This window comes from Polyodon spathula, chromosome 13 (assembly GCF_017654505.1).
Source record: "Polyodon spathula isolate WHYD16114869_AA chromosome 13, ASM1765450v1, whole genome shotgun sequence".
Taxonomy (NCBI): Eukaryota; Metazoa; Chordata; class Actinopteri; order Acipenseriformes; family Polyodontidae; genus Polyodon; species Polyodon spathula.
In genome coordinates, this window is record NC_054546.1 from 44,657,638 (window position 1) to 44,685,473 (window position 27,836).

At 46.5% G+C, this 27,836-nt stretch overlaps 2 protein-coding genes across 2 annotated transcripts; one reads left to right on the forward strand and one right to left on the reverse strand.

Annotated features, from left to right (window-relative positions):
- The first annotated feature begins 1,996 nt into the window (after positions 1–1,996).
- Positions 1,997–14,265, forward strand: LOC121325185 (CMP-N-acetylneuraminate-beta-galactosamide-alpha-2,3-sialyltransferase 2-like). The gene is made up of 7 exons (XM_041267512.1): positions 1,997–2,235; positions 8,089–9,660; positions 10,077–10,270; positions 11,666–11,845; positions 12,078–12,123; positions 12,461–12,580; positions 12,845–14,265. The coding sequence occupies exons 2-7, from the start codon at positions 9,322–9,324 to the stop codon at positions 13,016–13,018; spliced, it is 1,053 nt and encodes a 350-aa protein (XP_041123446.1). The 5' UTR covers positions 1,997–2,235; positions 8,089–9,321; the 3' UTR covers positions 13,019–14,265.
- A 1,796-nt stretch (positions 14,266–16,061) lies between these two features.
- On the reverse strand, positions 16,062–27,758 carry LOC121325586 (alanine--tRNA ligase, cytoplasmic-like). Its single transcript, XM_041268337.1, has 21 exons — positions 27,600–27,758; positions 26,767–26,930; positions 25,786–25,974; positions 25,395–25,540; positions 24,846–25,037; positions 24,258–24,402; positions 23,990–24,135; positions 23,670–23,778; positions 23,267–23,417; positions 22,933–23,057; positions 22,090–22,234; positions 21,428–21,606; positions 20,261–20,374; positions 19,966–20,172; positions 19,447–19,631; positions 19,031–19,139; positions 18,806–18,919; positions 17,430–17,549; positions 17,014–17,100; positions 16,742–16,855; positions 16,062–16,644 (listed from the first exon to the last, which is right to left on the reverse strand). The coding sequence occupies exons 2-21, from the start codon at positions 26,908–26,910 to the stop codon at positions 16,459–16,461; spliced, it is 2,907 nt and encodes a 968-aa protein (XP_041124271.1). The 5' UTR covers positions 26,911–26,930; positions 27,600–27,758; the 3' UTR covers positions 16,062–16,458.
- Positions 27,759–27,836: the final 78 nt, after the last annotated feature.

The following is a 27,836-nucleotide window of genomic DNA, read 5'->3' on the forward strand; positions in this document are numbered from 1 at the left end:
ACTGCACAATGCAGGGGCACACAGGTCATACCTATATCAAACTGGAGTCCCCCCGGACTCACTGCACAATGCAGGGGTACACAGGTCTTACCTATATCAAACTGGAGTCCCCCCGGACTCACTGCACAATGCAGGGGCACACAGGTCATACCTATATCAAACTGGAGTCCCCTCGGACTCACTGCACAATGCAGGGGTACACAGGTCTTACCTATATCAAACTGGAGTCCCCCCGGGCTCACTGCACAATGCAGGGGTACACAGGTCTTACCTATATAAAACTGGATTCCCCCCGGGCTCACTGCACAATGCAGGGGTACACAGGTCTTACCTATATAAAACTGGAGTCCCCCCGGACTCACTGCACAATGCAGGGGTACACAGGTCTTACCTATATCAAACTGGAGTCCCCCCGGGCTCACTGCACAATGCAGGGGTACACAGGTCTTACCTATATCAAGCTGGAGTCCCCCCGGGCTCACTGCACAATGCAGGGGCACACAGGTCTTACCTATATCAAACTGGAGTCCCCCCGGACTCACTGCACAATGCAGGGGTACACAGGTCTTACCTATATCAAACTGGAGTCCCCCAGGACTCACTGCACAATGCAGGGGTACACAGGTCTTACCTATATAAAACTGGAGTCCCCCCCGGGCTCACTGCACAATGCAGGGCTACACAGGTCTTACCTATATCAAACTGGAGTCCCCCCCGGCCTCACTGCACAATGCAGGGGCACACAGGTCATACCTATATCAAAATGGAGTCCCCCAGGACTCACTGCACAATGCAGGGGCACACAGGTCTTACCTATATCAAACTGGAGTCCCGCCGGGCTCACTGCACAATGCAGGGGTACACAGGTCTTACCTATATCAAACTGGAGTCCCGCCGGGCTCACTGCACAATGCAGTGGCACACCGGATTAAAGGGGGGAAGAAGCTGCTTCCCTAGAGCAGCTTTAACTGGGGTAATGTAAACAAACTGGTATGTATGTTGTGATGTAACCCTTTCTGATAAAGTAGCTATATGCTAATATATTCCACTTACTATACAACTGTTGGTCTTGCCATGTTTGAAGTGTTGAGAAATCTTGATGTACTAAATACCGACAGGAACAGTTACCTAAGACTTACCACCCTCGGCAACACAGCAAGATGCACTAAACTTAAAACCTAACTTATGAACCAAGCATTTTCAAATCGCATAAGAGCTCACTGCAGCGTTTTACAGTGCATTCAAATCACACATGAGCACACTGCAGCGTTTTACAGTGCATTTAAATCATACAAGAGCACAATGCAGCGTTTTAAGGTGCATTCAAATCGCACACGCGCACACTGCAGCGTTTTACAGTGCATTCAGATCATACAAGAGCACACTGCAGCGTTTTAAGGTGCATTCTTTCAGAAACTCTGTTTTTAATCTGGCGCTGTGATTCAGACACGACATCATTTTTCCGACCTCCTCCCTGATTTTCTCGGGAGATATATTATTCCTCCCAGGTAGCCTCAGAGGAATGCAGGAATGCACAGTCTCGATTTCCCTCTTGATCCTGACTTATACTTTCCTATTGCATGACGGGAGTTGTAGTTAAGTATTCCCAAATCCTAGGCGACTAAAGTGTGCGGCGAATTCAAGACTGCAATCCCCATAACACTTGAGCTTGACGCAAGAAAAGCAGCAATGTTTACTAGGAAATGTAGTTACGCGTGTTGTACGTTCTCATTGCTGTCTATGACCAGCTGGGATGTTTCTGACTACAAGTACCTAAATGCAGCTTGGCTTGTGGAATCTGTGTCTGTCGGGGGTCCCTGTTTAGGGGGCTGCAATAAACACAAGAGACTGGGCAAAGGCAGAGACAGGGATCGTGGATAACCCGAAGAAGCAGACAGAGCTAAACATCGCAACGGGAGAAAATGCATCAGAATTACATGTATTGAAAATACATGGATGGATGCAGCTCTCGTATCATTTTAATAATAATAATAATAATAATAATAATAATAATAATAATAATAATAATAATAATAATAATAATTAATTACATGCTGAGATGTTGTCTCCATCATACAAGAACAGCAGATAAGGGATGCAGTGGGCTCAACGCTGTTGTTGCTCAAGCAGGCAGACCGCACTGAGTGCAGTTTTGAAAGGGATTCTCCCATCGCTGCCTAATTTGCCTGGGTTTCTTCTGTTCTGCGTAACGGAGTGAACGAGCACCGCTCTGAGGTAGGTGTTCATCAGCCGAGGTATCGAGTCTCATACGATGTGTTGTACGAGCAGAACTACATCGGACCGAGCGTCGCACCCACGACAGGACGGGAAGCTCTTTCTATCCCTGCCGTACTAGCAGAGTATGTGCGTGTGATGACAGTGAGCTTATTTAGTTGTTGCGCTTCTCACTTTGGTAAGATTTCAATGTGCTCTGTCAGTGTTATGGCATATGACATTCTGTTGAAGGAAAAAGAGGAGGGCGGTATTTCTGTTCAGAGAAAGACGAGAATCACCCAGTGTGCCCCAATACCAAGTGGGCGGCCGACGTTGCTAGAGAGGCTGGTGAAGTGAGGGTGCTGAAGCAGAAGCACGAAGCTGTGCATCACCCCGGTTCAGCCCGATGCAGCGCAGAGATACGGTATCAGCGCTGTACTGTACAGTACCCCAGTTCAGCAAGATGCAGCGCAGAGATACGGTATCAGTTCTGTATTGTAGCTCTGTGTCTGTGGGGCGGGGTTCTCATGGAAATGGCTGAAGTCGAACTACCCTGAAGCTACCGAACAGAATGGAGAGCTGGTTACTGTATGCTGAGCTGCCCTGTACTGAAGAGAACGGAGAGATATTACTGTATGTGCTACCCTGTACACTAAAGAATGGAGAAATATTACTATATGCTGAGCTGCCATGTACAGTACATAATGGGGAGATATTACAGTATGCTGAGCTGCATGTACATTACACAATGGAGAGCGAGTTACTGTATGTTGCCTTACTAACAGTAACAGGCTGTTACAGTTTTTTCAATGCTCCCCTAAATACGCCAAAAAACAACGTTGCCGTATTATTCTATGCCTTACTACTAATACTACTACTACTACTACTAATAATAATAATAATAATAATAATAATAATAATAATAATAATAATAATATGGTTGACAGTTTTCCTTCAAAATTGCCTCTGCTAGGTCAGTTTCTATGATTCATGTAGAAATGCCAAAATAAGCTCGGGAGTGGGGAGGGGTATATATGGGGTATATATTTTTATCGTGATAAGCTGTAAAATGTTTTCGCACGTGCTTTTAAATTTAGTTTTTCTCCTGTTGAACTGTTACTTGATTGAGACCATAGGTGCTTAACCCACAGGGCACAGCTGAGATATTTTTGGCCCTTTAGTTTTTTTCTGCCGCGTGTGTACACACACTGTTACTCTACACTGTGTTAGGGTTTTGCCTTTAAACGGTTTAAAATGTAATACAAAAAGAGTACAACATTAGCAGCGGTGTGCCGTAGAGGCAGGGCAGTTTGTGGAGACTACAACAATGATTAATTAAATATAGGCTGCGTATTGTTAGTTTAGTTTAGTTTTTTTATTCTCTATTAATTAAATTATATGCATTAAAAAGGCAAGCGAGAATAAGGATGTTAGCAGATTGATATTATTGGGTTTAAGATCAACACCAGCGCTAAATAAAACGTTGTAAATGTTATTACGCATTAATAATAATTTGAAGCAGTGGCGTTTAAACACAAGCCCGTTTTTTTACTCTATTGAAGTATATTTTTTTTCATTAAAAACGTGTCGTTGTTCTTTATTAAAATACATGTTCAGTTTTCATATTGCATCTTGTGCTACTTATTCAATCAAACCAATAAGGAATTTGCTTGAGTCGTTTAAAAAAGTTTTTCAAGTCAAGTGAGCTTATTTGTCTATAAAAAAAACGACAATAGAGTCGCAGTCCTTTCGCATCCAATCATCTTACTTTAAAGACAAGTGCTTGAGGTAATTAAAGCAGTTTTGTTCATATTATATTACTCTCCCCGCCATTCTGCGTACTCTCAACCCTTTTTATAAACGTAGACAATAATGTACCCGATCCAAAGCGAGTGCAAACCATGCCCCAATAATAAAAGTAAAAAATATAAATATTTTTAAACTAACAGGTTTGGTTGCAGTAACAGCAGTTACTTTAATGTTAGAAGTTATTTTATTATGGGCAAATTTTGCCCTCTAGCTCAATGGACCATATTTAGACGCAGCACAAAGGCAAAGACACACTTCCTAGAGCGATAAGATCATTTTAATGGTATAAAACAAGAAACAGTTCTTCAGTGGTCCTTCCTGGAGCTGTGTTTCTACTGTTCAATATACACTGTCGAAATCAATTTATTCTTCACAAAAAAGTCTTTGCATTTGCTTCAGAATGAAGTTTTTTTTATATATAGTAAACCAGTGCTTCTGACATGGCAAGTATTTTGAAATAACTTTTCTTTGTTTGTTTAACACTTTCCTTTAATAAACTACATGTGGGAGTTATAGGAGCAGCTCTGTGCAGAGATGCCATTGGTCCTGGTTGTGCCTTTTGGTGCTACTTGCATGTATTTGTAATTAATCCGTGCTCAGCAGGTACACATTTAAACATTTTATGTTGAAATACCTGCCCAATTTTGTTGGTTTGCAGCTACCAAAACAGCAAGGTTTGTTTGGTTTCGTGAGCTTCTTAATTGTAAAAAAAAAAAAAAATGCTTCTCTACACTTGGCAGTTAGTCCTAATAAATAACCAACCAGCAATGATCTTTCCATGTTGGGCCTTTTAGAGTCGATACAGTGCAGAGATTCACTGGGTGGATACATGGTGTCCTATCAAAGGGGTGAAGACACCTTCTCCAGGGATTTCTGCTGACGCTGTGCTTGCCTGCCCGGTGCTCCAGCTCTGTCTCCACCACTTATCTCTGATCTGAAATCTATCAGACTGCAGAGCTGTCAATCAATAGCCACTGTATTTATAATTAAAGCTCTATATTTGTGGTAATTCATTTAAAATGATCAAAGTCGTTGATTGATTCCAGAGAAACGTGGTTTTCAGCTGATGATAGTAGAGATTGTGTGTTGTGCTGCAGGTTCAACTTCCATTAGTGTGGAAGCAAAATAAAAAGCTGTAATAAAGATATTCTAAAACAAAGAGGTTGATAATGTATTCTGATGAATTCCACTCTTCAGGACTGGCACTTACAGCTTCTTCACTCAGGTGAAAGTCTTACCCCTCACTCAATGGTAACGATTCTTACCGACAGTGCAGGATTTCTGAACTATTGATCCATGGCAGAAAGCTCAGACAGGGCAGTGCTGGTAACGGGACACTCTTAGTACTTGGGAAGCTTGCACCAAACAACTGGGCTCAGGGACAGATTGACTGATAGGAAGTCGAAAGCCTGGTCTCTGTGCATTCCCAGCCCTGCTCTCAGCCTAGGTTCTGTGCATTCCCAGCCCTGGTCTGAGCATGGGCTCTGTGCATTCCCAGCCCTGCTCTCAGCCTGGGCTCTGCATTCCCAGCCCTGCTCTCAGCCTGGTCTCTATGCATTCCCAGCTCTTCTCCCAGCCATGCTCTCAGCCTGGGCTCTGTGTATTCCCAGCACTTCACGCCTCGTTAGGCTGAGGCTGCCTGCGGCCTTGTTTGCTTTGTGCTAGATGATAATTACAGTGATTATGCTTGGCAGGGCACAGAGAAACTTCACTGGAATGGAATTATTGCCCATATTAGACTGAACTAACGGACTGCATCTCTCACTCTGCCTCTCAGAGTGCTGGTAATCACAGAGACTGCCTCTCTCGCCCTGCCTATCAGAGTGCTGGTAATCACACAGACTGCCTCTCTCGCCCTGCCTCTCAGAGTGCTGCTAATCACACAGACTGCCTCTCTCGCCCTGCCTCTCAGAGTGCTGGTAATCACAGAGACTGCCTCTCTCGCCCTGCCTCTCAGAGTGCTGGTAATCACACAGACTGCCTCTCTCGCCCTGCCTCTCAGACTGCACAGAGACTGCTCTCGCCCTGCCTCTCAGAGTGCTGGTAATCACACAGACTGCCTCTCTCGCCCTGCCTCTCAGAGTGCTGGTAATCACAGAGACTGCCTCTCTCGCCCTGCCTCTCAGAGTGCTGGTAATCACAGAGACTGCCTCTCTCGCCCTGAGTGCTGGTAATCACACAGACTGCTCTCAGAGAGTGCTGGTAATCACACAGACTGCCTCTCTCGCCCTGCCTCTCAGAGTGCTGGTAATCACACAGAGACTGCCTCTCTCGCCCTGCCTCTCAGAGTGCTGGTAATCACAGAGACTGCCTCTCTCGCCCTGCCTCTCAGAGTGCTGGTAATCACACAGACTGCAGAGTGCTGGTAATCACAGAGACTGCCTCTCTCGCCCTGCCTCTCAGAGTGCTGGTAATCACACAGACTGCCTCTCTCGCCCTACCTCTCAGAGTGCTGGTAATCACAGAGACTGCCTCTCTCGCCCTGCCTCTCAGAGTGCTGCTAATCACACAGACTGCCTCTCTCGCCCTACCTCTCAGAGTGCTGGTAATCGCACAGATTGCATCTATATAATGGAAGACACCAAAGAGGCCACTCTGCCATTAGCTTTGATTGTGAATTAATGATTTGAATCCCAGCAGAATTCAAATATAGCGCCCTGTCCACTCTATTTCATTGTGTTGCTTACTCATCCTGAAGTGTTCTCTCTCTTCACATTCCCTCCATCCTTCCCACACCCACACACCTGTTCCCTCTCCCTTCCTCCTGTCTCTTTCAGGCTCTCTGGGGTGATTGCCATGGAAACAGCAGACTCAGAGAGCTGCTGTGACAGATTACTATCGTGGCCCATTTCAGCTTTGTTACGCAAATGTCACATTTAAAATGTTCAGTCCTGTTTCCTTCCACACACTTTTTTGAATATGAAGCCTTGTACATGGCAGCCCTAGAGACAAGTAGCATTAATAACACAGTAAAAGGGTGAGGGTGAAGGTGAGGGTGAGTGTGAGGGTGGAGTGGAGGATGGATAGAGACTGTTGGATCTGACAGTGTGAGGGTAGAATGGAGGGTGAAGTCTGGCGTGGAGGATGGATAGAGACTGTTGAATCTGACAGTATGAATGTGAGTGTGAGGGCTGAGGATGGATAGAGACAGTTAGGTCTGACAGTGTGAGTGTGGAGTGGAGTGGAGTGTGGACTGGAGTGGAGGATGGAGAGAGACTGTTGGATCTGACAGTGTGAATGAGGGATGAGGATGGATAGAGACTGTATTGGGTCTGACAGTGTGAGTGTGAGGGTGGAGGGTGGATAGAGACTGTGTTGGATCTGACAGTGTGAGTGTGAGGGTGGAGGATGGACAGAGACTGTGTTGGGTCTGACAGTGTAAGTGGGGTGGAAGATGGATAAAGACTGTGTTGGGCATTGATCGTGGCATGGGTGAAGAACAGCAATGGTGGTCTGCACAGGAGGGCGGGGTGCTGCAGACACTGGGACACTGGGACTTGTGATGGCTGCACTCCAGCTCAGCATTCAGGACCCTGATAATCTGCTGAACAGACTGTGCTTGAGCGCCTTTCTTTGGCACTGTGTGCATACGCTGCTCTGCTCTTGGCTTTTTTCTCTAATTGTGTCTGTGGCTAATCCAGATGAGCTCCACAGGAATGTGGAATTGAATTGACAGGATACTGAAGCACAGCAGGGACATGCATAGAGGAACATACTTGAAATAGGCCCAAGGCAGCATTCACAAAAAAACTCAAATCCAGGTTTACTTGCTAAAGGACGCTCTATGGCTAGAGTGATGATTGTACTTGCAAGATTTGTAATCCAGATTTCTGATGAGTTCTAGAAGGTAATTCATTTAGCCTCCAGTGACAGGACTGGTGTGATTGTACTCTGCAGGGGTCAGGCGCTGCTCCTGGAGTGACGCTTTGGCAGCTCACATGCATTTGTCACTCCTGACAGGAGATGCGCTGAGTAAAGAGGAAACTGCGCTGGTGTCTGTGCTTTTTTTTCCCTCTGGGATAAATTTGCTATAATCTGAATTTCTCTCTGATCTCTGTCTTGCAGTCCCATAAGCACTGAAATCAGGAAGAGGGCGGAGAGGAAAGAAAACCAGCCACCTTGCGGTATCTTTGGGACGAAATAGAGAATTGAAGGTGCTGAACTGGAGAGGCTAAGAGGCATAATACACATGAGACAGCAGACCCTTCCCTCTCTCTCATTCTCTCTCGCTGTCTCATCTCAATATACCTCACATATATGGCTACATATCAATAGTCACCTTGGCAACCAGTCTCTCTTTGAGCACTCTTGTCTGTGAAAAACAGAGAGAGAGAGAGGACCCAGAGGAAGATGTGATGTTGAAGCAGGGAAGAACGTGGATTAGCACACAACACGCCTGTACTGATCTCCAGCAGCAGCCAAACTGAACAACAAAAAGCAACAAACAACCCCCCTACCCTCACAACATTGTGTGGGGATGAGGGCCGGAAGATAATCAAAAGCAAAGCAACTGTCTGGGGGACCGCCCTAATGGCTGGGGGAAGAGGACAAATACGTTCTTCTCTGTGAAAGAAAACCAAAGGAAAGAACTGTTATGCAGGGAGAGACACAGAGGTGCTGTGAGGAGAGTGAGAGGTACTGGGCTGCGTCTCTCTGTATTTAGCCACCGTGTCAGAGAAAAAAAGGCTCCAGGACCAGCAAAGGAATTAGCAGAGAAACTGAAGCAAACTAAAAAACAAGCCAGGATTTGAAAACGGGTGGGGAAGGTAGCTGGCTTTTTCTGTGAATTTAAGCCACTTTTTAATAAGGCCTCTGTACAGATACTGTTCAACTGACAATCAGGAAGTCTAGCCGGGACTCCTGTCTGCAGAGGGCAAAGTGCTCAGGACTGTTCTGCACTCAAGATCCTTTTCACATCGTACCAGTGTGGGCTGAGTCTCTGGAGTCGAGGCAATGAGGGATTTGAAGGCGCAGAGAGAAGCCAATAAGTAATTAGGAAAGATAGAAGGCACCCAATCAAACTATGTAAAGTTTAGCCTATTGGTTGTTTAAGTCCACAGAGTGGTGTTTTGTAGTCAGTGGAAGCTAAAAAGAGTTCTTCAACTACAATAAGACAGGCAGTTGGATATAGCCAATCAGTGGGGTGGAGAGTTATTAGCCAATCACTGAGTTAGTAGAGAAGGAGTTGGGACAGCCCAACCAATTAGTGAAGCAGGTGAAAACGCAGCAGTGGAGAAAGAGAGAGTAGTCAGTCAGTGGCCAGCAGGGGGAAGCAGTGCGTCCTCACTGTGTCCCACTATGCGGTGTTCTCTGCGGATGTGGGTGCTGCTGGCATCTCTTGCGCTGCTGTTCTTCTCCTCGCTCCTCTTCTCATTGTCGCTGCGAGGGGCCAGCCTACCCTATCTGGACCCTCCCGGCTGGGAGATGGCTCACAAGGTCAAACTGGTGCCCAGCTATGCAGGCATCCGGAGGCTGGACTCGCCAGAGGGGGCGCTGCAGCGGACCTGTGCCTGCCAGAGCTGCGTGGGGGACCCCGGCGTGTCGGACTGGTTCGACGAAAACTACGACCCCGATATCTCGCCCGTCTGGACTCGTGACAACATCCAGCTGCCTCCGGATGTCTACTATTGGTGGGTGGTAAGTATTCCCCTTCCATCACGTGCACATGAGCCGAACTGACAGAGCTCCTGACCCACGTTATAGTCTGCATCTCCCTATTCATAATGTTCCAGAAGAGAAGAGAAGCAATGCTGAAGATTACTAACCTCATTTAGTTACATTCACCACTTGTGCTCCTGAACTTAGACCTTGGGATAAACCTACATGCCTTAATGAGTGCCTTCTCAACAGGAAACATTGGACTGTATAACACAGCCAGACTCCTCAAACACTGGCACAGTTCAATGCACAATTATGCTTTATTACACTGTGCTATGTTTTTACTATGGCAGACCTTTATAAGGGATTAGACACTCCTCCATAGTGCATGAGACAGGAGCCCTAGTTGACAGCACTTTGCAGCCCAGTCCCTCTCCTTCTCTTGCTCTCCCCAGATGCTTCAGCCTCAGTTCAAGCCGCACAACATACAGCAGGTCCTGTCCAAGCTCTTCGAGGTGATCCCGGGACGCAGCCCCTATGGCTCGTGGGACCCGTCCCGCTGCCAGCGGTGCGCAGTGGTGGGGAACTCGGGGAACCTGCGGGGAGTGGGCTACGGCAAGCTCATTGATGACCACCAGTTCATCATGAGGTGAGGACCAAGGGGCAACATTCAGCTCTCAAGTGGTATTATGTGCAGTAATAATTCCTTAGCTGTTCTGAGGAGCTCTCTCACTGTATGCCAGGCAGAGCTGGTCCTGGACTCTGACAGGGCGGAGACAATGTGATGATACTTGGATTAAGATTGCTCTGTCTTAATGGAATCTCTTTCTGCCTGCAGTTGATGAGTTTGACTGAGTGAAAGTCTGAAGACAGTGTCAGCCCACAGACTGTATTAATTGACAACACTAATAGCAGAGCTGACAGTTCTGTGATCAGTCTTCCTGTACTGATCTGCCTTATCGCTACTTGCGTCTGCAACTCTGCATGGATGATTTATAACCAAGCCAAGCTTAAAGTTGCTGCTGTGAGCACTGAGCCTTCTCGCAGCTGAAGGAATAACTATTGCTGTTCATCTGCATTTCACACTTATCTGAGCAGGAGAGACGGGATGGGAGGGAAAGCAGAATTAAAACAGTAGTGAAACACATGTCTAAATTAACTGCTTGTATACCATTTACAAAATACCTGATTTAAATTAATTTGGATATGAATTGGATTCCCATCCATAATTCATCCAGTGGAATTCACTGTGTGTGGTTCTGCTTGTGGAGTGTGGGTTTGAGAGCAGACAGCCCCTTTAATCAGCTTCCTTCCCAACTAGAACAGCGTGCTGGCCCTCTCAGGGGGAAATGATTCATCCAGGCTAGCACTCACCATGGCAACCGTGGCTCCCTGTAACATTTTTCAATAAAACATTTTTTATTTAAAAGAAAGAATTTCCTCTGCTTACCCAGAAAAGCCATTTCTGTTGACAGGCTTGCTCTGCTCATCCTGTGTGTGTGTCTAGGCTCATGTCAACCTGCTGCCTCTCAGTGCCCCCTATCAGTGTCCTTCCAGCACAGCATGGAGGCTTGGCTCTTCTAGGCCTTCTTTTCTTCCCTGGTCACTGATTAAGCATGGGGAGCCGCAATATAGTGTCCAGTATAGAGGCGTATGCCTAAGGAAGTGCCCAGTCTGTGTCAGTGCTGAGCTGCAGTGTGAGGGAGGATTTCAGGCCCAATCTACTTGCAGCAACTCAGCTCCAAACAAAGTTGCCCGAGGCTCATACATTGTGACGTAATATAATGAGGCCTTTAAGTGGTAAATCAGTGCTGATGTATTGTAAATAAAGCCCAGCCCTAGATTTAGAGGGCAGTCGATCATTCCTGGCACAGGAGAGACTAGGTGATCTGTTGCCTGTTAGTGGGTCTGGCCATGTGGCTAATGATTCCTGCACAGCACAGTACTGCCATGTAGCAGCAAAGCCCACAGTTACAGAGTATTCACCTGGAAGGGCTGCCGATGCCTAGGCACGCATTCATGAAGAGCTTGTGTGTGTGTGCAGAATGAACCTGGCTCCCACACTGGGCTATGAGGAGGACGCTGGCAGCCGCACCAGCCACCACTTCATGTACCCCGAGAGTGCCAAGAACCTGCCTGCCAATGTGAGCTTTGTGTTGGTGCCCTTCAAGACACTGGACCTGCTATGGATCACCAGCGCCCTCTCCACCGGGCAGATCCGCTTGTGAGTGCTACATCAAGATGATTAAATGCATGTTAATAATATAACTATAATGATATCCCTTATTTTAGAAATTGTGTTAAACATGTTAACATTGCAGTAGTATTCCAAAGTTAAATGTGAATCTTGTGCACTTCTTGTACAGTAAAAGACCCTTTAGATTTCTGGTGGATCAGTGACACACAACATTCCACGGTAGTGAACTCTAACCCAGCTCCTCTCTCTCTGTGTCCAGCACCTATGCACCAGTGAAGCAGTTCCTGAGAGTGGACAAGGACAAGGTAAACTAGCAAACACTTAACAGGCCCACATCAATAGACTTGCATCCATAGACCTTCCCAAAAACATTTTCACTTGCCATCTGAGCAGGCCAGGGGTGTGTGTGAAGACCCCACTGTGCCGGACCCCGCTGGATCAAAGGGTGAAGGGCAGTGCCTTGGTTAAATCCTAAGAAACAAAGAGTCCAGTCCAGGGAGAGCTAGCTGTGTCTGTAATTACACAATGCCATGTGACATATAAACCTGGGCTGATTTAAAAGATCTCATTGTTCTGTATGGGATAGAATTGGGTTTGTTGTGAGTGTGTGAGTGTGTCTCTTAATCAGTTCTGTTGAACCAGGTGCAGATCTATAACCCGGCATTCTTCAAGTACATCCATGAGCGCTGGACGAAGCACCACGGCCGCTACCCCTCCACTGGCATGCTGGTCCTGTTCTTCGCACTGCACGTGTGTGATGAGGTGAGGCTGCTTCATCTGCCCCAGCCGCATGGCTCCCATCATACATTGTTGTCAATTTAAAGACAATAGGGTTCTATAAAGCTGCATAGTCTGTGGGGGTGGGTTTCACTGTGAAGGAGATTTAAAGCAAAACCCCTGACTGGTCCAGTAGTGCCCAAGCATTGAGTGTCATTGCTGCCCACTGCTGTTCCACATCAGTAGGATGATGCATTAAAGCCGGGTTGTCCTTTCTGAACCTGTCTCTCTGTCCTCGCTGCTTTCCAGGTGAATGTGTTTGGGTTTGGTGCTGACAGCCGGGGAAACTGGCACCATTACTGGGAGCAGAATCGATACGCCGGTGAATTCAGAAAAACAGGGGTCCACGACGCAGACTTCGAAGCCCAGATAATCAACTCACTGGCCGAGGCTGGCAAGATCCGAGTGTTCCGAGGGAAGTGAGCAGCCAGAGCGGGAGGGGCGAGTGGACAGAGGGGTGGGTCTTTTGACAAATAGAGGAAGAAAACACTGATAGGACTGTTCTTGAACTCCAGCGTGGGAGGTGAGGGTTGTTACGATCCTAACAGGAGAGTGCATTGCTGAAAACGGGCTTTTCAAAAGATGTCGTGGTTCCTCAGATAATCACTGGTTCCATAGCCGCAGAGGGTTCAATCTTCTATCATCATGCACTCGTGCTCAGCCAATAAAACCCCAAAGGTCTTTCCACATGTTGTGTGGTCCTCAGCTCTCCTGCTATGTCCTCTGCTGGGCGGCTCACAGGCTCTGAGGGAGGCAGGGTTGGTATCATTGCCTAACACAGACACAGCACCTGCACTTCTCATGCAGTAGAGCTGCTGTCCGCACAAAACACATCCCTGGAACACACACTAGGGGGAGCTGTATTCATCTGCAATCATATTCTTCAAATCAGAAACTGTCTCTTTTAAATACTAGAGGTCATATCAGAGTAAGCTCAGAAAGCTGTGCAATACACACATTGACCAGACCATGACTGAATTAGCGCTACACCACTGAATATTAATCAATATTGAGTTGTTTTTTTTTTGTATATATATTGCCTGTGGTGATATGAAAGCATTGATCTGAGACCTGCAGATGTTCCCTAGTGTCTGTTTTTGGGATTCTCTCACGCTGGAAGCTGCACTGCAGAAAATGATAAAAATTAGTGTCAAGGATGACTCAGAAAAGACTCATTATTTTTCAGTACTTCAGAGCCGAGAACTATATATATATATATATATACTGTACTGTATAAGGCTATGGTAAATACATCAGTAAATCAATGTGTCAGCTAGATGAACATTTCAGATAATACTTCTCGCAGCAACCCAGTCTACTTTACATTGTTGCTTATAGTTGAACATTTTGCTTTACGAGTGTTATTCTTTGTTCAGGTCTGGATCTCAAACAGGAACAAGCATGTTCCTCCAATACCATGTGCATGACAGCATGAGCACTGCCTAGATTTAAACTGTATCTATTGTGAAAGATTTCACTTAATATGAGGTTTGTTTCACTGTCCCCACTCCTGAAGCTGTGTCTATGGACTCTAAACACTGTGGGCATTGGAACCAGGGGGCTGGCTGGGCACAGCTTTATAATCTCACTCCAGTATTAGTAACAAAAATGTTTATTATTAGAAAATTAATTAAAAATAAAAACTGAAATAGCTTGTTGGATAAGTGTCCACCCCCTTGTAATAACAATCTTAAATTAGATCAGGTGTAACCAATCAACTTCAAAATCACACACCAAGTGGCCTCCACCCGTGTTAAATTGTAGTGATTCACAAGATTTCAGGATAAATTCAGTAGTTCCTGTAGGTTCCCTCTGCTGGGTAGTGCATTTCAAAGCAAAGACTCAACCATGAGCACCAAGGTGCTTTCAAAAGAACTCCAGGACAAAGTTGTTGAAAGGCACAGATCAGGGGATGGGTATAAAAAAATACCAAAGGCCTTGAGTATCCCTTGTAGCACAGTCAAGATGATTATTAAGAGATGGAAGGTGTATGGCATCACCAAGACCTTGCCTAGATCAGGCCTTCCCTCCAAACTGGATGACCGAGCGAGAGTGATCAGAGAGGCTACCAAGAAGCCAATGACAACTTTACGACTTTAACTTTAAGAGCTACAGGCTTTTATGGCCAAGACTGGTCAAAGTGTGGATGTGACAACAAGCACTCCACAAATCTGGCATGTTTGGTAGGGTGGCAAGAAGGAAGCCATTTCTCAAGAAAGCCCACCTTGAATCCTGTTTGAAGTATGCAAAAAAACACTCAGAAGATTCTGCAGCCATGTGGCAAAAAGTTTTGTGGTCTGACAAAACTAAAATGGAACTTTTTGGCCTAAATGCAAAGTTATGTTTTGTGCAAACCCAACAAAGAATACCATCCCTACTGTGAAGCATGGTGGTGGCAGCACCATGTTATGGGGATGTTTCTCATCGGCAGGGACTGGGGCACTTGCCAGGATAGAAGGGAAAATGAATGGAGCAAAGCATAGAGAAGTCCTTGAGGAAAATCTGCTGCCCTCTGCAAGAAAGCTGAAACTGGGACGGAAGTTCACTTTTCAGCATGACAACGACCCAAAGCACACAGCCAAAGTTACACTAGAGTGGCTAAGGAACAAAAAGGTAAATGTCCTTGAATGGCCCAGTCAGAGCCCTGACCTAAATCCAACAAAAACTTGTGGCATGACTTGAAGATTGCTGTCCATCAACACTCCCCAAGGAATTTGACATCTTGAACAGTTTTGTAAAGAAGAGTGGTCAAATATTGCCAAATCTAGGTGTGCAAAGTTGGTAGAGACCTATCCCAACAGACTCACAGCTGTAATTGCTGCCAAAGGTGCATATACCAAGTATTAACTCAGGGGGGTGGAGACTTAGCCAATTATTATCTATCAGTTTGGTATTTTTACTATATAATTTTTTTCTCAATAAAAACTTTATTCCCCCTTAACAGTGTGGAGTATGGTTTGTAAATAATTGGAAAAACATCCTCATTTAAATGCATGAAACCCTGAGGCACTGACACAACAAAATGTGAAACAAGTTCAAGGGGGTGTAGACTTTCTATAGGCAATGTATATGCTTAAACACAACCTTTAAACAGCAGTATCATGTTTAATAAACTGTACTTTTTCTCCCTTTTATACCCAGCAGATTATGTGTGCTATAAGGACATTTTTTACCTTGTACTATTGTAAAGAAATAAAGAAATAAATCCAGGAGTTAATAAATAAATAATAAATAATAAATCCACAAATCTGGTGCCTTTGTAATCGCTCAGAGAGATGTGCTCTGAAGGGATGGGAGGGTTCTCATCCTCTCAGGTGGGAGGGTTACTATTGTGAACTACAGCCTGGAAAAATGCAGTGCGTCTCCCAGACATTTAAAACAAGACACTTCACTGTAATGGGCTGGATTTTATGAACCACAGGGAATGTAGAAGAAAGACACAAAAACACAATGAAAACAGCTTTGCTCGTTGCTTTCGTGTTTATTCACCAATGAGACTTGAGAGTTTGACCTACAGGAACAAGCTGCTACATGCACTGCACTCTCTCACTGATGAGGAGTTCACGTTGACTACGGGCAAAACTGGCACCGAACCTCAGAGATACACAGGATATGTATAATTCATTCATTAATGACATTAATGTACAGCTAACATGTTCCAACATCCCTACAACCAGAGTCACCAAAAGAAATTCAAGTAAGAACACCAACTGAGAAAACATGGGCTTCAAATCCCTTTGTCAGAATAGCTATGATCTGACTCGTTGGCCAGTCTGGAACGTCTCAATGGAAAGCAGAAGTTAGTAAATGAACCCAAGACCCCAACGATGGCTCTGGAAGCCTCTTCTCTTTACTATGCAGGGCTAGTTGTTCAGGCCGCCCAGTTTGAGGTGGGCAAACTCGCTGGCCAACTGCAGTGCCTCCTGCAGGCAGTGTGTGTTCCTGCCTGTGGCCTGCGCCGACACGTCCTTGCCGCCACCCTTTCCGTCCAGCAGGGGGCACACATGCTGCACCCAGTCACTTGCCTTCAAGCCCCGGTTAGCCACTTCCTGGTAGAGAGCACAGAAAAGAGAGTGAGATTTGTCTTCCTGCAGGAGTATGGGGAGCCTGTAGGGGGCAGGCTCTGTGAAACGAGACAGCACTTACCTGCGGGACCTGGCACAAGCAGATGACTTTGTCAGCATCGCTGTCCACAGTGAAAAGCATGGCAGCAGTCTTGGGGGAGTGCATCTTCAACAGCTTCAGAGACTCATTCAGGGCCTGAGGAGCAAGGTCACAGGGTTAGGTATAGGCCATCTTCCTTGGGCTGGTGAATGAGCAGGCAGGAGAAATGCCCATTAGTAACAGTAACCAGGATCTCAGCATAGAAATCTAGGGCTGCGTGGGAGAGTGCAGGAGAGCGAGTGTTATGCTAGTACCTTTGCAGAAGCTCCAGCCTCCATCTCCATGACAACCAGTGGCTGGTTAGGGCTGTCGTCAATCAGCTGCTTTGTTTTCTCCAAGACCTGAAACACAACGGAATGTTTCATTTCCATGGCAACGCTTTAGGAGAATAATGCACCTTTCCGACGTAAACTCCACATGTAAACTGGTGAGGACCACTTCTATAAATGCTACCGAACTAAACTAGGAATGGAACTATAGGAACAATATACTGTCCAAAACTAACACAGCTATGAAAATCAGTTATTCCATATGAACAGTGGGACCCAAAAACTAGTACAGACCAGGTTACATCACTGCAGCTTATAGCAAGATGTCAGACAGCCCGTGTATATTACTGTGTAGAGAACTGTGTCTATACATGGAAGTGTCTCATTGACTCACTACTGACCCTCTTCTGAACATCCCCTTTGCTTGCTCTGTCCAGGTCATCCATTGTCTTCTTTAACACTTTCAGTGACTCTCTCATCTCATCCTTCTGCCACTGTGGGATAACTGCTGTGCCAATAGCCTGCAATTACACACAAAGTCAAGGGACGAGTGGAGATCTGGATCCAGATGCACACTAACAGACCTGGGGCCTATTGCACAAAAGTGATTTAAAAAGACGAGTTAACAGGATAGAACTTAGCAGGCTAACTGTGTTGCAAGAATGTAGACAGAGTTTAATCTAGTTAACTCAAGCCAGGTTAGTGTTTCTATCTATGTGCGTGGAACCAACTATTTGAGTGTGTTGTCATGGTAATCTTCATTAAAGGTCACCTGAAAAAATGGAGAAGGAAAGGGCGACTTTTTTTTTTACTGCTTCCGAGCAACACATTTTAGTTTCAATGTATGCTAATGTTAAAACACACACCGCTGCTGCCAATAAAGTCAGGGTGGCAGTCTGGCACTCTAGCTGACGCTTAATGCGAAAGTATACAGTCGTATCCCAAGTAAACAAGAACAAATCCCCTGACTATTATTTATATTATATATTTATATCCCGCTGTATTTTTATTAAACAGAAAATTTATAGATATAACATCCTCAAGAATATATAGACAGTACTGTTTTTATTTCAATCTGCCGCACCAATCATGTTGGGAAACCCTATAAGTAAAAAATGTATTAATAATAATAATAATGGAAAATAATAAAAAATATGTAGCATATTAGATGTTTTGTCCTTATTTATATGGACAAAAACATTACATATACATTATAATAATTACCTGCAATAGCATAGAACACCTCCTTGTTGCGCTTCACTTGACCACGTCTGGGAAACGTCACCAAGACTGGCAGCAACTTCTGTGCAAAGTACACTTTCTTTCTAGCTCTGCATAGCGTTGCCTGAAGATTTTTGGCATCACCGACTGTATATAAAAATGTTCCAGCCATAAATCTTAGACCTATGCAGAGTACCTTTAAATGAGTAAGGGCTCTGCTCCATCGGGTTGGTTGCTCAAGGGAGGGTTTTAAGAGATCCACCAGATACGGATACCATCCCTAGAGAAGCAGTATCGCTTGTACAGGGTGGAATCTGGATTTTTCAATTTTAAAAGTCAGGATTAATCTTGGTTATCCTGCTCTGAAGCATGCTTATTGAAGCATGATATGTTACCATGGTTTTAAGCCTGAGTTGTTATCTTGTTTTGTGCAACAGACTAAGCCTGGCCTTAACAATTAAACTTGGAAGTTATCAGGATATCTCTTTAAACCACTTTTGTGCAACAGGCTCCTGGAGTTCAGGTCTCAGAGTAGAGAAGCTCCCCTGCCTCTCACCTCTGTCAGGTCTACAATCTCCTTCTGAATGTCCTTGTTGGGAGCAGCCTGGACTTTAACCTTTTCAACAAGAGCAGAGAGGATCTGTCGCAGAGAATCAGCCTTCCTCAGAGCCTGAGAAAAGCAACAGAATTCAATCACACAGGAACTTCCACACTGACACAGACCACAACTTTGTGTTTGGAGCTCCAGTGTGAATCTCCCTCCCCTCAAGTCTGCACCTACCTTCTGTGCCTCAGGCCCCGTCACTGCTACAATGCGCCGGATGCCTTTGGCAATAGCCTCCTCTGACACAATCACAAATGGTTGAGCGTGACTAGAATTCTGGAGATGCCTGAGGAGAGGAGAGGAGAAGAGGAGAGGACCGGTCAGCACAGACAGGTTACTTAAAACCCCAACACACTGCACTGGAAACCCTCGGCTAGTCAGGGCTGGTACATCTAACTAGGGTTTGGGTTTAGCAAAGGAGCAGTATGCCACCCATCCGTCTCTCCATGAGCATCTGAAGCCGCAAAACCTCCAAGCAGACAGACTATGAACTGTAACCTATCCACCAAAGAGATCATGTGCACCCTCGGCAAAGTTTAACACACATCACTGAGGAGCTCCATCCACTGCTATTCCTGTTCCTACAGACTCACGTTCCCCCACAGAACTCAATGGAAGCGAGACAGCCAGCGGCCCCACTGGGGTCAGCCAGCAGGTCCTGGACGGGGATGCCAATGGAGACGACGCGGACGGGGTCAGGGTAGGTCTCGTCAAACACAGCTCTCAACCCCTGGATCGCCTTCGCTGCTGCTAGGGGAGCCTCCATGGCATAGACTGGCTGGGAATGGAGAGAACGGAGAGAGAAAGATGTTACAACGTCTGCACAAAAACAATGAAAGATCTCAGACACCTTTTACAATGTTGCAGACCTTTACAATCCCTCTAACAAAACAATGTGCAGCTGTGCACAGAGACAGACTGACTTGCACAGGGAGATGCAGCTGTTATATATTACACAACACAGAACTATTCTACATAACACTGGCAAAACCCCTTATTAATATAACAGACACCTGGACACACAACATTAAATACATATAAAAAAGAAAGAAAATGACAGAAACAATAATGGTGTGCGATTAATACCCGCTCCCCCTCCCTGATTCTCCCACCTTGGCCTCCTGGATCACAGTGCTGACAATCTTTTCGGCCGCACGAATCTCCTTTGTGGACATGGCCCCCTTGGCAGTGAAGTCGAAGCGCAGCCTGTCAGGGGCCACTAGTGAGCCCCTCTGATCCGCCTCTCCCAGCACTGAGCGCAGGGCAAAGTTCAAGATGTGGGTGGAAGTGTGATTGCTCATGATGGGGCGCCGCCGGGCCTGGAACAAACAGCATTTTCCCAGTGAGCGAATCACGGAACTCCGGAATTCGTACTTAAGAGTAAGAAATAAGAAGCGGAGTGCCTACCTCGTCTACATGCAGCTGCACACACTCCCCCACTCTCAGGGTCCCATACACAGTCCCGATGTGCAGGACATAGCCTCCTCGCACCTGCGTGTTCTTCACTGTGAACTCCATCTTCTGTGCACCAGCAAAGCAAACGCAGCATTAACAAACCCTTCCAATCCTGCACAGCTATACAAACTAAACCCTTCCAATCCTGCACAGCTATACAAAGTGAACCCTTCCAATCCTCACAGCTATACAAAGTGAACCCTTCCAATCCTGCACAGCTATACAAACTGAACCCTTCCAATCCTCACAGCTATACAAACTGAACCCTTCCAATCCTGCACAGCTATACAAACTGAACCCTTCCAATCCTGCACAGCTATACAAACTGAACCCTTCCAATCCTCACAGCTATACAAACTGAACCCTTCCAATCCTGCACAGCTATACAAACTGAACCCTTCCAATCCTGCACAGCTATACAAACTGAACCCTTCCAATCCTCACAGCTATACAAACTGAACCCTTCCAATCCGCACAGCTATACAAACTGAAGCCTTCCAATCCTCGCAGCTGTACAAACTGAAGCCTTCCAATCCTCGCAGCTGTACAAACTGAAGCCTTCCAATCCTGCACAGCTATACAAACTGAACCCTTCCAATCCTGCACAGCTATACAAACTGAACCCTTCCAATCCTGCACAGCTATACAAACTGAACCCTTCCAATCCTGCACAGCTATACAAACTGAACCCTTCCAATCCGCACAGCTATACAAACTGAACCCTTCCAATCCTCACAGCTATACAAACTGAAGCCTTCCAATCCTGCACAGCTATACAAACTGAACCCTTCCAATCCTCACAGCTATACAAACTGAACCCTTCCAATCCTGCACAGCTATACAAACTGAACCCTTCCAATCCGCACAGCTGTACAAACTGAACCCTTCCAATCCTCGCAGCTGTACAAACTGAAGCCTTCCAATCCTCACAGCTATACAAACTGAAGCCTTCCAATCCTCACAGTATGCAAAGCTCATTCACCAATCAAAAGCAGCCCTGTCCTGTTCTGGGTCCAGCTGGGTTTTCTGTCCCTCCTTGCACACATCAATAAACATGCTGTTAGAAATTCTGCAACTGTCATCACTATCCCTGTCTGTAGGTAATGGAAGTCAACTTACATCATCCGAGGCGTCGTCTACTCTCACCATGTAGCCCTCATCGAAGGTCTGCCCACCCTGCTCTGCATAGAAGCTGGTCCGGTCGAGCAGCACACCACACTGCTGCCCAGTGGTCACCTCTTCCACGAACGCCTTGTCCCTGCGCAAGGCCAACACTGTGCCTACTACCAGCTCGTACTCTGTGAATCCACAAGCAAAAAACGCAGGCGTCAGCTCACAAGCAATACAACAAACACAGGCGTCAGCTCAGAAGCAATAGGACAAACACAGGCGTCAGCTCAGAAGCAATACGGCATCAAAACACAGACGTCTGCTCACAAGCAATACAACAAACACAGGCGTCAGCTCAGAAGCAATAGGACAAACACAGGCGTCAGCACACAAGCAATACGACATCAAACACAGACGTCCGTTCATAAGCAATACAACAAACGGGCTTCGGCAACAAGCAATAAAACAAACACAGGCATCAGCTCAGAAGCAATACGGCATAAAACACAGGTGTCAGCTCACAAGCAATATGACAAACACAGGCATCAGCTCAGAAGCAATAGGACAAACACAGCCGTCAGCTCCAGAAGCAATACGGCACCAAGATAAAACTACAAAACAGCTCTGCACTCAAGGCTAGGGTTTGCTTCTGAAATTGGATTCCTGTGTACCGTAGTTGCCGGAGCCGTCTGCCTGGTACTTGTATTTGGGGGAATCGTCTGTGGGAGGCAGTCCCTTTGTGCGCAGCTCTTCAATGGCGTAGATATCCAGCATGATGTGATCCTCGTCTCCAGCACCCTTCCCTTGAGACTTCAGCTAGGATGGGAAGAGGGAACAGAGAATCGTGAGGGTCTGGAATCAACTCCCCAGTAATGTTGTTGAAGCCGACACCCTGGGATCCTTCAAGAAGCTGCTTGATGAGATTCTGGGATCACTAAGCTACTAACAACCAAACGAGCAAGATGGGTCAAATGGCCTCCTCTCGTTTCACAGTGACAAACACATTGAAAATAGTGACTACTTTGTCAGTAACACACATTGCCTGGCACAGCTGTAAATACAAAAGTCAGAATAAAAAAATCTAAAGTTTCCACTCTAAAAGGTCAGACTTAGTTTATTAAACCAGTCTGTTAACCATAATGCATTGTGGGTATTGGGGGTGAACAAGCTGGATGGGATTGGGAAGCAGCCATGCTGGGAGATATAAAAGCTTATTGAACAGGTCCCTCTTTCACACACACACACACACACACACACACACTCTACTGATGCACTTTCCTAGACACACACACACATTACTGCTACACTTTCATACACACACACACACACTACTGCTACACTTTCATACACACACACTACTGCTACACTTTCATACACACACGCACATTACTGCTCCACACTTTACCAATCACCCCATTAACACTTATTCACGTTTAAGCGTAACATTATGAAAACCTGTCATGCCGATATGAAAACAGAGATTGATACACAGTGTTTCTGGATTTGGAGCTCACCTGCGCAGCTCTCTTCTCCTCCTCAAAGCCCTCCAGGTCCACAGCCATGCCTCTCTCCTCCGCAATCAGGGCGGTGAGGTCCAGAGGGAAGCCGTAGGTGTCGTAGAGCAGCCAGGCAGTGTCCCCTGGGGAGAGGCAGGAGAGTGCTGACTGTGGGCAGGGCACTCACTGTACCTACAGAACCAGGTCTACTGTATGTGTGTGTTCTGTCAGGAACACAGTGCATTTCTAACATCAGGAAGCGCATTTCTTAGCCTGGAGAATGTGTTCACTGTGTTGGTGAGAATGCTCACAGTGACACTGTATAAACTTCCAATCGTCTTCACTCATTTACCTGGGATGGTTTTGACGTCACCGAGGCTCAGGATCTTCCTGTCTAGGATACGGCGCCCTCTGTTGAGTGTCTTCAGGAACTGCAGCTCTTCCTCATTTATAATGTCCTTTACCATATCTGGATCCTTCCTCAGCTCAGGGAATGCATCTCCCTGCAGATACATAAACTTGTATTAGCTCATCCGCTCATTCTCCACAGCCCTGAATGGAAAGGTAATTTCTGTGCCGCTACTGCAGGCTTCCTCACACGTTTGTAAGCCAGAAATCCCTGTATTCTGGTAAGCACAGAAAATGATAACAATCAAACCACACCTGTAGACCTGATCCCTGATTTCTGCATGGTACTACATTCAGTACTAAACTAGCAAACACCAGTGCTGTCTGAGAAAAGGAATGCAACACACCAAGGAATCCACCACCACGTCAACGAGGGAAGCAAAGAAGCCCCTGGAGGCGTTGAGCTTCTCATGGGAATATCGCACCGCCCGCCGCAGGATCCTGCGGAGCACGTACCTGCAGTGGGACAGAGCACAGCACTGAGGAGCTGCTTCACTACACCACAGCACAGTGCAGCCTTCAGAGGGCATTAACTTGGGCTCATTGGAAGATAACATTTTACTTCTGATCAGAGGAGCTGAGTATAGGTCCACATACACCAGCTTGTGTGCAAGGACTGCTTGAATCAGCTCTCTTGCTCCTGGACAGTAATGCGCTCACTGCTCACCCCCGGCCCGTGTTGTCAGGGCGGCCCCCATCAGCCAGCGCAATGGTGATGGTGCGGGCATGGTCAGCCAGCACGCGGTACGCCATGTCCATCCCATCTGTATCCTCCGCACCAACCTTCCCACTGTACGGCCGGGCGCCAGTACCCTGCAGCCACAAGAGAAACCATTAGACATAGCGATTCAGCACTTTACACATACAGAAAGAGGCACATTGCTAAACAGAGCTGTATGGGACACTTCCACAGCTTCACTCTAACACTCACTCACCTTCTGAATAGCTTCAAAGTACGGCACAAACAGGTCAGTGTCATAGTTGGACATCTTGTTCTGCAGGACGGAGACCAGCCTCTCCAGACCCATTCCTGTGTCAATGCTCTTCTTGGGCAGTGGCTTCAAGAGCCCGTCCGACTCCCTGCATACCCCAGCACACATCATGAGTGGATACCAGCAGGCTTTCAAATGAAACCTTTTAAAAAAAACTGCCTGGAAACCACAACTGCTAACATAGTTCATCAAGAACTATTCAAATGCAATCTGCCATTTCCAATGACTTCCTACAGTACAACGAAAGAACTCAATCAGCAGTCCCCACAATGTCCCCATGCACTAGACCTGTACAGCACTATCATAATGTCCCCATGAATTAGACATGTAAAGCACTACCACAATGTCCCCATGAACTAGACATGTAGAGCACTATCACAGTGTTCCCATGCACTGGACATGCACTGCACTTTCACATGCATGCCAGCATGGTGAGTGTGTGTGCGTATGTCCAGCAATGCTACTGCTGCAAAGGGGAGAATCAAACAGTAATTTAAGTCCCACATCCCTTGGTTAGGCCTTGCAGGGTACCTGTTGAACTGGATGAACACCAGATTCCAGATCTCCAACACATTAGGATCATCCTGATTGACGAGGGGCGCTGCGTCCCTGCCGCCAATCCGGTCGAAGTGCATCTCACTGCAGGGGCCGCAGGGGCCCGTGTCCCCCATCTCCCAGAAATTATCCTTCATACTGCCAGGCAGGATTCGGCTATCATCCACACTAGAGAGGGAGGCACGGACAGTCAGCTCCAAAGTAGCTGGAATGTGTTTGCCAATTATCTAAATAAAATCCAGCTTCGTGCATTCCTGACATTGCCACAGAAAAATAGCAAATCTACAAAAACAAAGTAAAAACTTCTGAGGCAAGGTCTAGGCTGACACTGCCACCACAGTTTCACTTACTCATTTCTGGTAAATTGAAGATTATATAACCTTTTGGCAACTCTGCAATTGACCCGCTACTTAATGTGTATTCAAGATGTACCTGAATCAAATAAAATGCATTTGTGTTTTAAACTGCTTTGCATTGGGAGTCTTATTTCCAGCGCCTCACTACAGCAGGCACCACTCTGCTCACCCCAAGTCCAGCCAGATCTGTTTGCATTCCAAGTCTGGCTCCAGCCCTGCCTCCTCATGGCCTCCGAAGTATGTGACATACAGTCTCTCGATCGGGATCCCAAACTCCTTGGTTAGGAGGTCCAGGGCCAGCTCACAGGCCAGGTGCTGTGGCATCAACAGAACCAGCATAAGGGAAGCAATCAGCAACCAAGGTGCAAAGATTCAATATGGAGAGAAACATGGATTGATCCCAACTATCTTTCTAACTTCTCCTCCAATACCCACTGATCTCATTTCAATTCTTACAGTAGCAAACTGTGTTCCCTGGTAGAATATGAGGTGGATGTGCAATGCATGCTACTGTATGTGATATTATAGGAGCCTGCAGCACTGCAGGAAGGAGATCTAACCTTGAAATAGTCCCCGAAGGACCAGGAGCCCAGCATCTCAAAGAAGGTGTGGTGGTAGACGTCCTTGCCCACATCGTCCAGGTCGTTGTGCTTTCCCCCGGCACGGATACACTTCTGGGTATTAGCAGCTCTTCGCAACTTTGCCATGGGGTGGGTTGGATCAATGGTGTTGAGGAAGATTGGCTTATACTGCAGGTACAGACAACACAGGAATGAATTAGGAGATGAGAGCACATGAGGGGCTGCACGGAAACGAGAGGAGATCAGTGCACATGAGGGGCTGCAAGGATACGAGAGGAGATCAGAGCACATGAGGGGCTGCAAGGGAACGAGAGGAGATCAGAGCACGAGGGGTTGCACAGAAACGAGAGGAGGTCAGAGCACATGAGGGGCTGCACGGGAACGAGAGGAGATCAGAGCACATGAGGGGCTGCACAGAAACGAGAGGAGGTCAGAGCACACGAGGGGCTGCACGGGAACGAGAGGAGATCAGAGCACATGAGGGGCTGCACAGAAACGAGAGGAGATCAGAGCACACGAGGGGCTGCACGGGAACGAGAGGAGATCAGAGCACGAGGGGTTGCACAGAAACGAGAGGAGGTCAGAGCACATGAGGGGCTGCACGGGAACGAGAGGAGATCAGAGCACATGAGGGGCTGCACAGAAACGAGAGGAGGTCAGAGCACACGAGGGGCTGCACGGGAACGAGAGGAGATCAGAGCACATGAGGGGCTGCACAGAAACGAGAGGAGATCAGAGCACACGAGGGGCTGCACGGGAACGAGAGGAGATCAGAGCACGAGGGGCTGCACGGGAACGAGAGGAGATCAGAGCACGAGGGGCTGCACGGGAACGAGAGGAGATCAGAGCACGAGGGGCTGCACGGGAACGAGAGGAGATCAGAGCACGAGGGGCTGCATGGGAACGAGACGAAATGAGAGCACGAGGGGCTGCACAGGAACGAGAAGATAAGCAGGTTACCTGGTTCATGCCAGCATTGGCAAACAGCAGCGTGGGGTCGTCAAGAGGGACTGTGGAGGAGGAATGCACGTACTGGTGCTCATGCTTCTTGAAGAAGTCAATAAATTTCTGTCGTATCTGAGCAGCTGTCAGTGTGGAGTCCATCTTGGAAATGAAGTGCAAGGCTGGAATTGAGGAAACAGCAATATGAGAGGAGGCTGCAGAGAGAGACTCATTCCTTCCTACAAATGGATCAAATCCATTGCAACCCCATACATCCTCATACAAAGCACTGCAGATGCACAAACATCTGTCTCGTTTCTTGTATTCCCAAACTTGCAGAACAAGCTTGTGTTGCATCCCTAGTGGTTGTCCTTGTAGCAAAACTATAATTTACAAAGCTGTAGGGAATTTAAACAAAAACGGAATAAACTATACAAAAATAAAAGATAAGCATCTGCAAACACGTAGTTAAAAGTTATTTCAAGCTTCACATCAAACTGTAATTGTGTATAAAGTATTTTCTCAGCTGTCAGTATGGAACTACAGGTTCAAATCATTCAACTGAACTGGTGGCCGTGTGAACCCACGGGAACACACAATTCTTCAGCCATAATGCTGTTCTCAAGTCCCTGTTTTATTTTTTAATTTTTCTATTCGTTTTAATTAGTTTAATTTATTAATTAGTTGTAATAAATGTAACCGCTAGATTTATTCTAGCTTCTCTAAGTTATTCTTAGGACGTCTAGATAATAGAGAAGTGTTTATAGTCTAGTGCTCTCTCTCTCTCTCTCTATGTATGTAACCGCAGTTACAATAATATATAAACACAGAATAAACTGATAAATACTTACTCTTTCTCAGGTCAAATCCTTCTATCGCAATCCTGCATCACAGTGAAACCACATGGTCCGTGGTGCGCACATGCCCCGCCCATAGCTTACCCTATTGGTTATTTATTGCACACTTTTAAAAATATGTCATGTTGATTGTCTGCAGGTGCCGTCAATCCACCCGCCGGGTCACAATCTTGTCTCAGGGTTGTTTGCACGGCGCGTAAGGGTGATGCAATTGAGCAGTAACTGGCATCA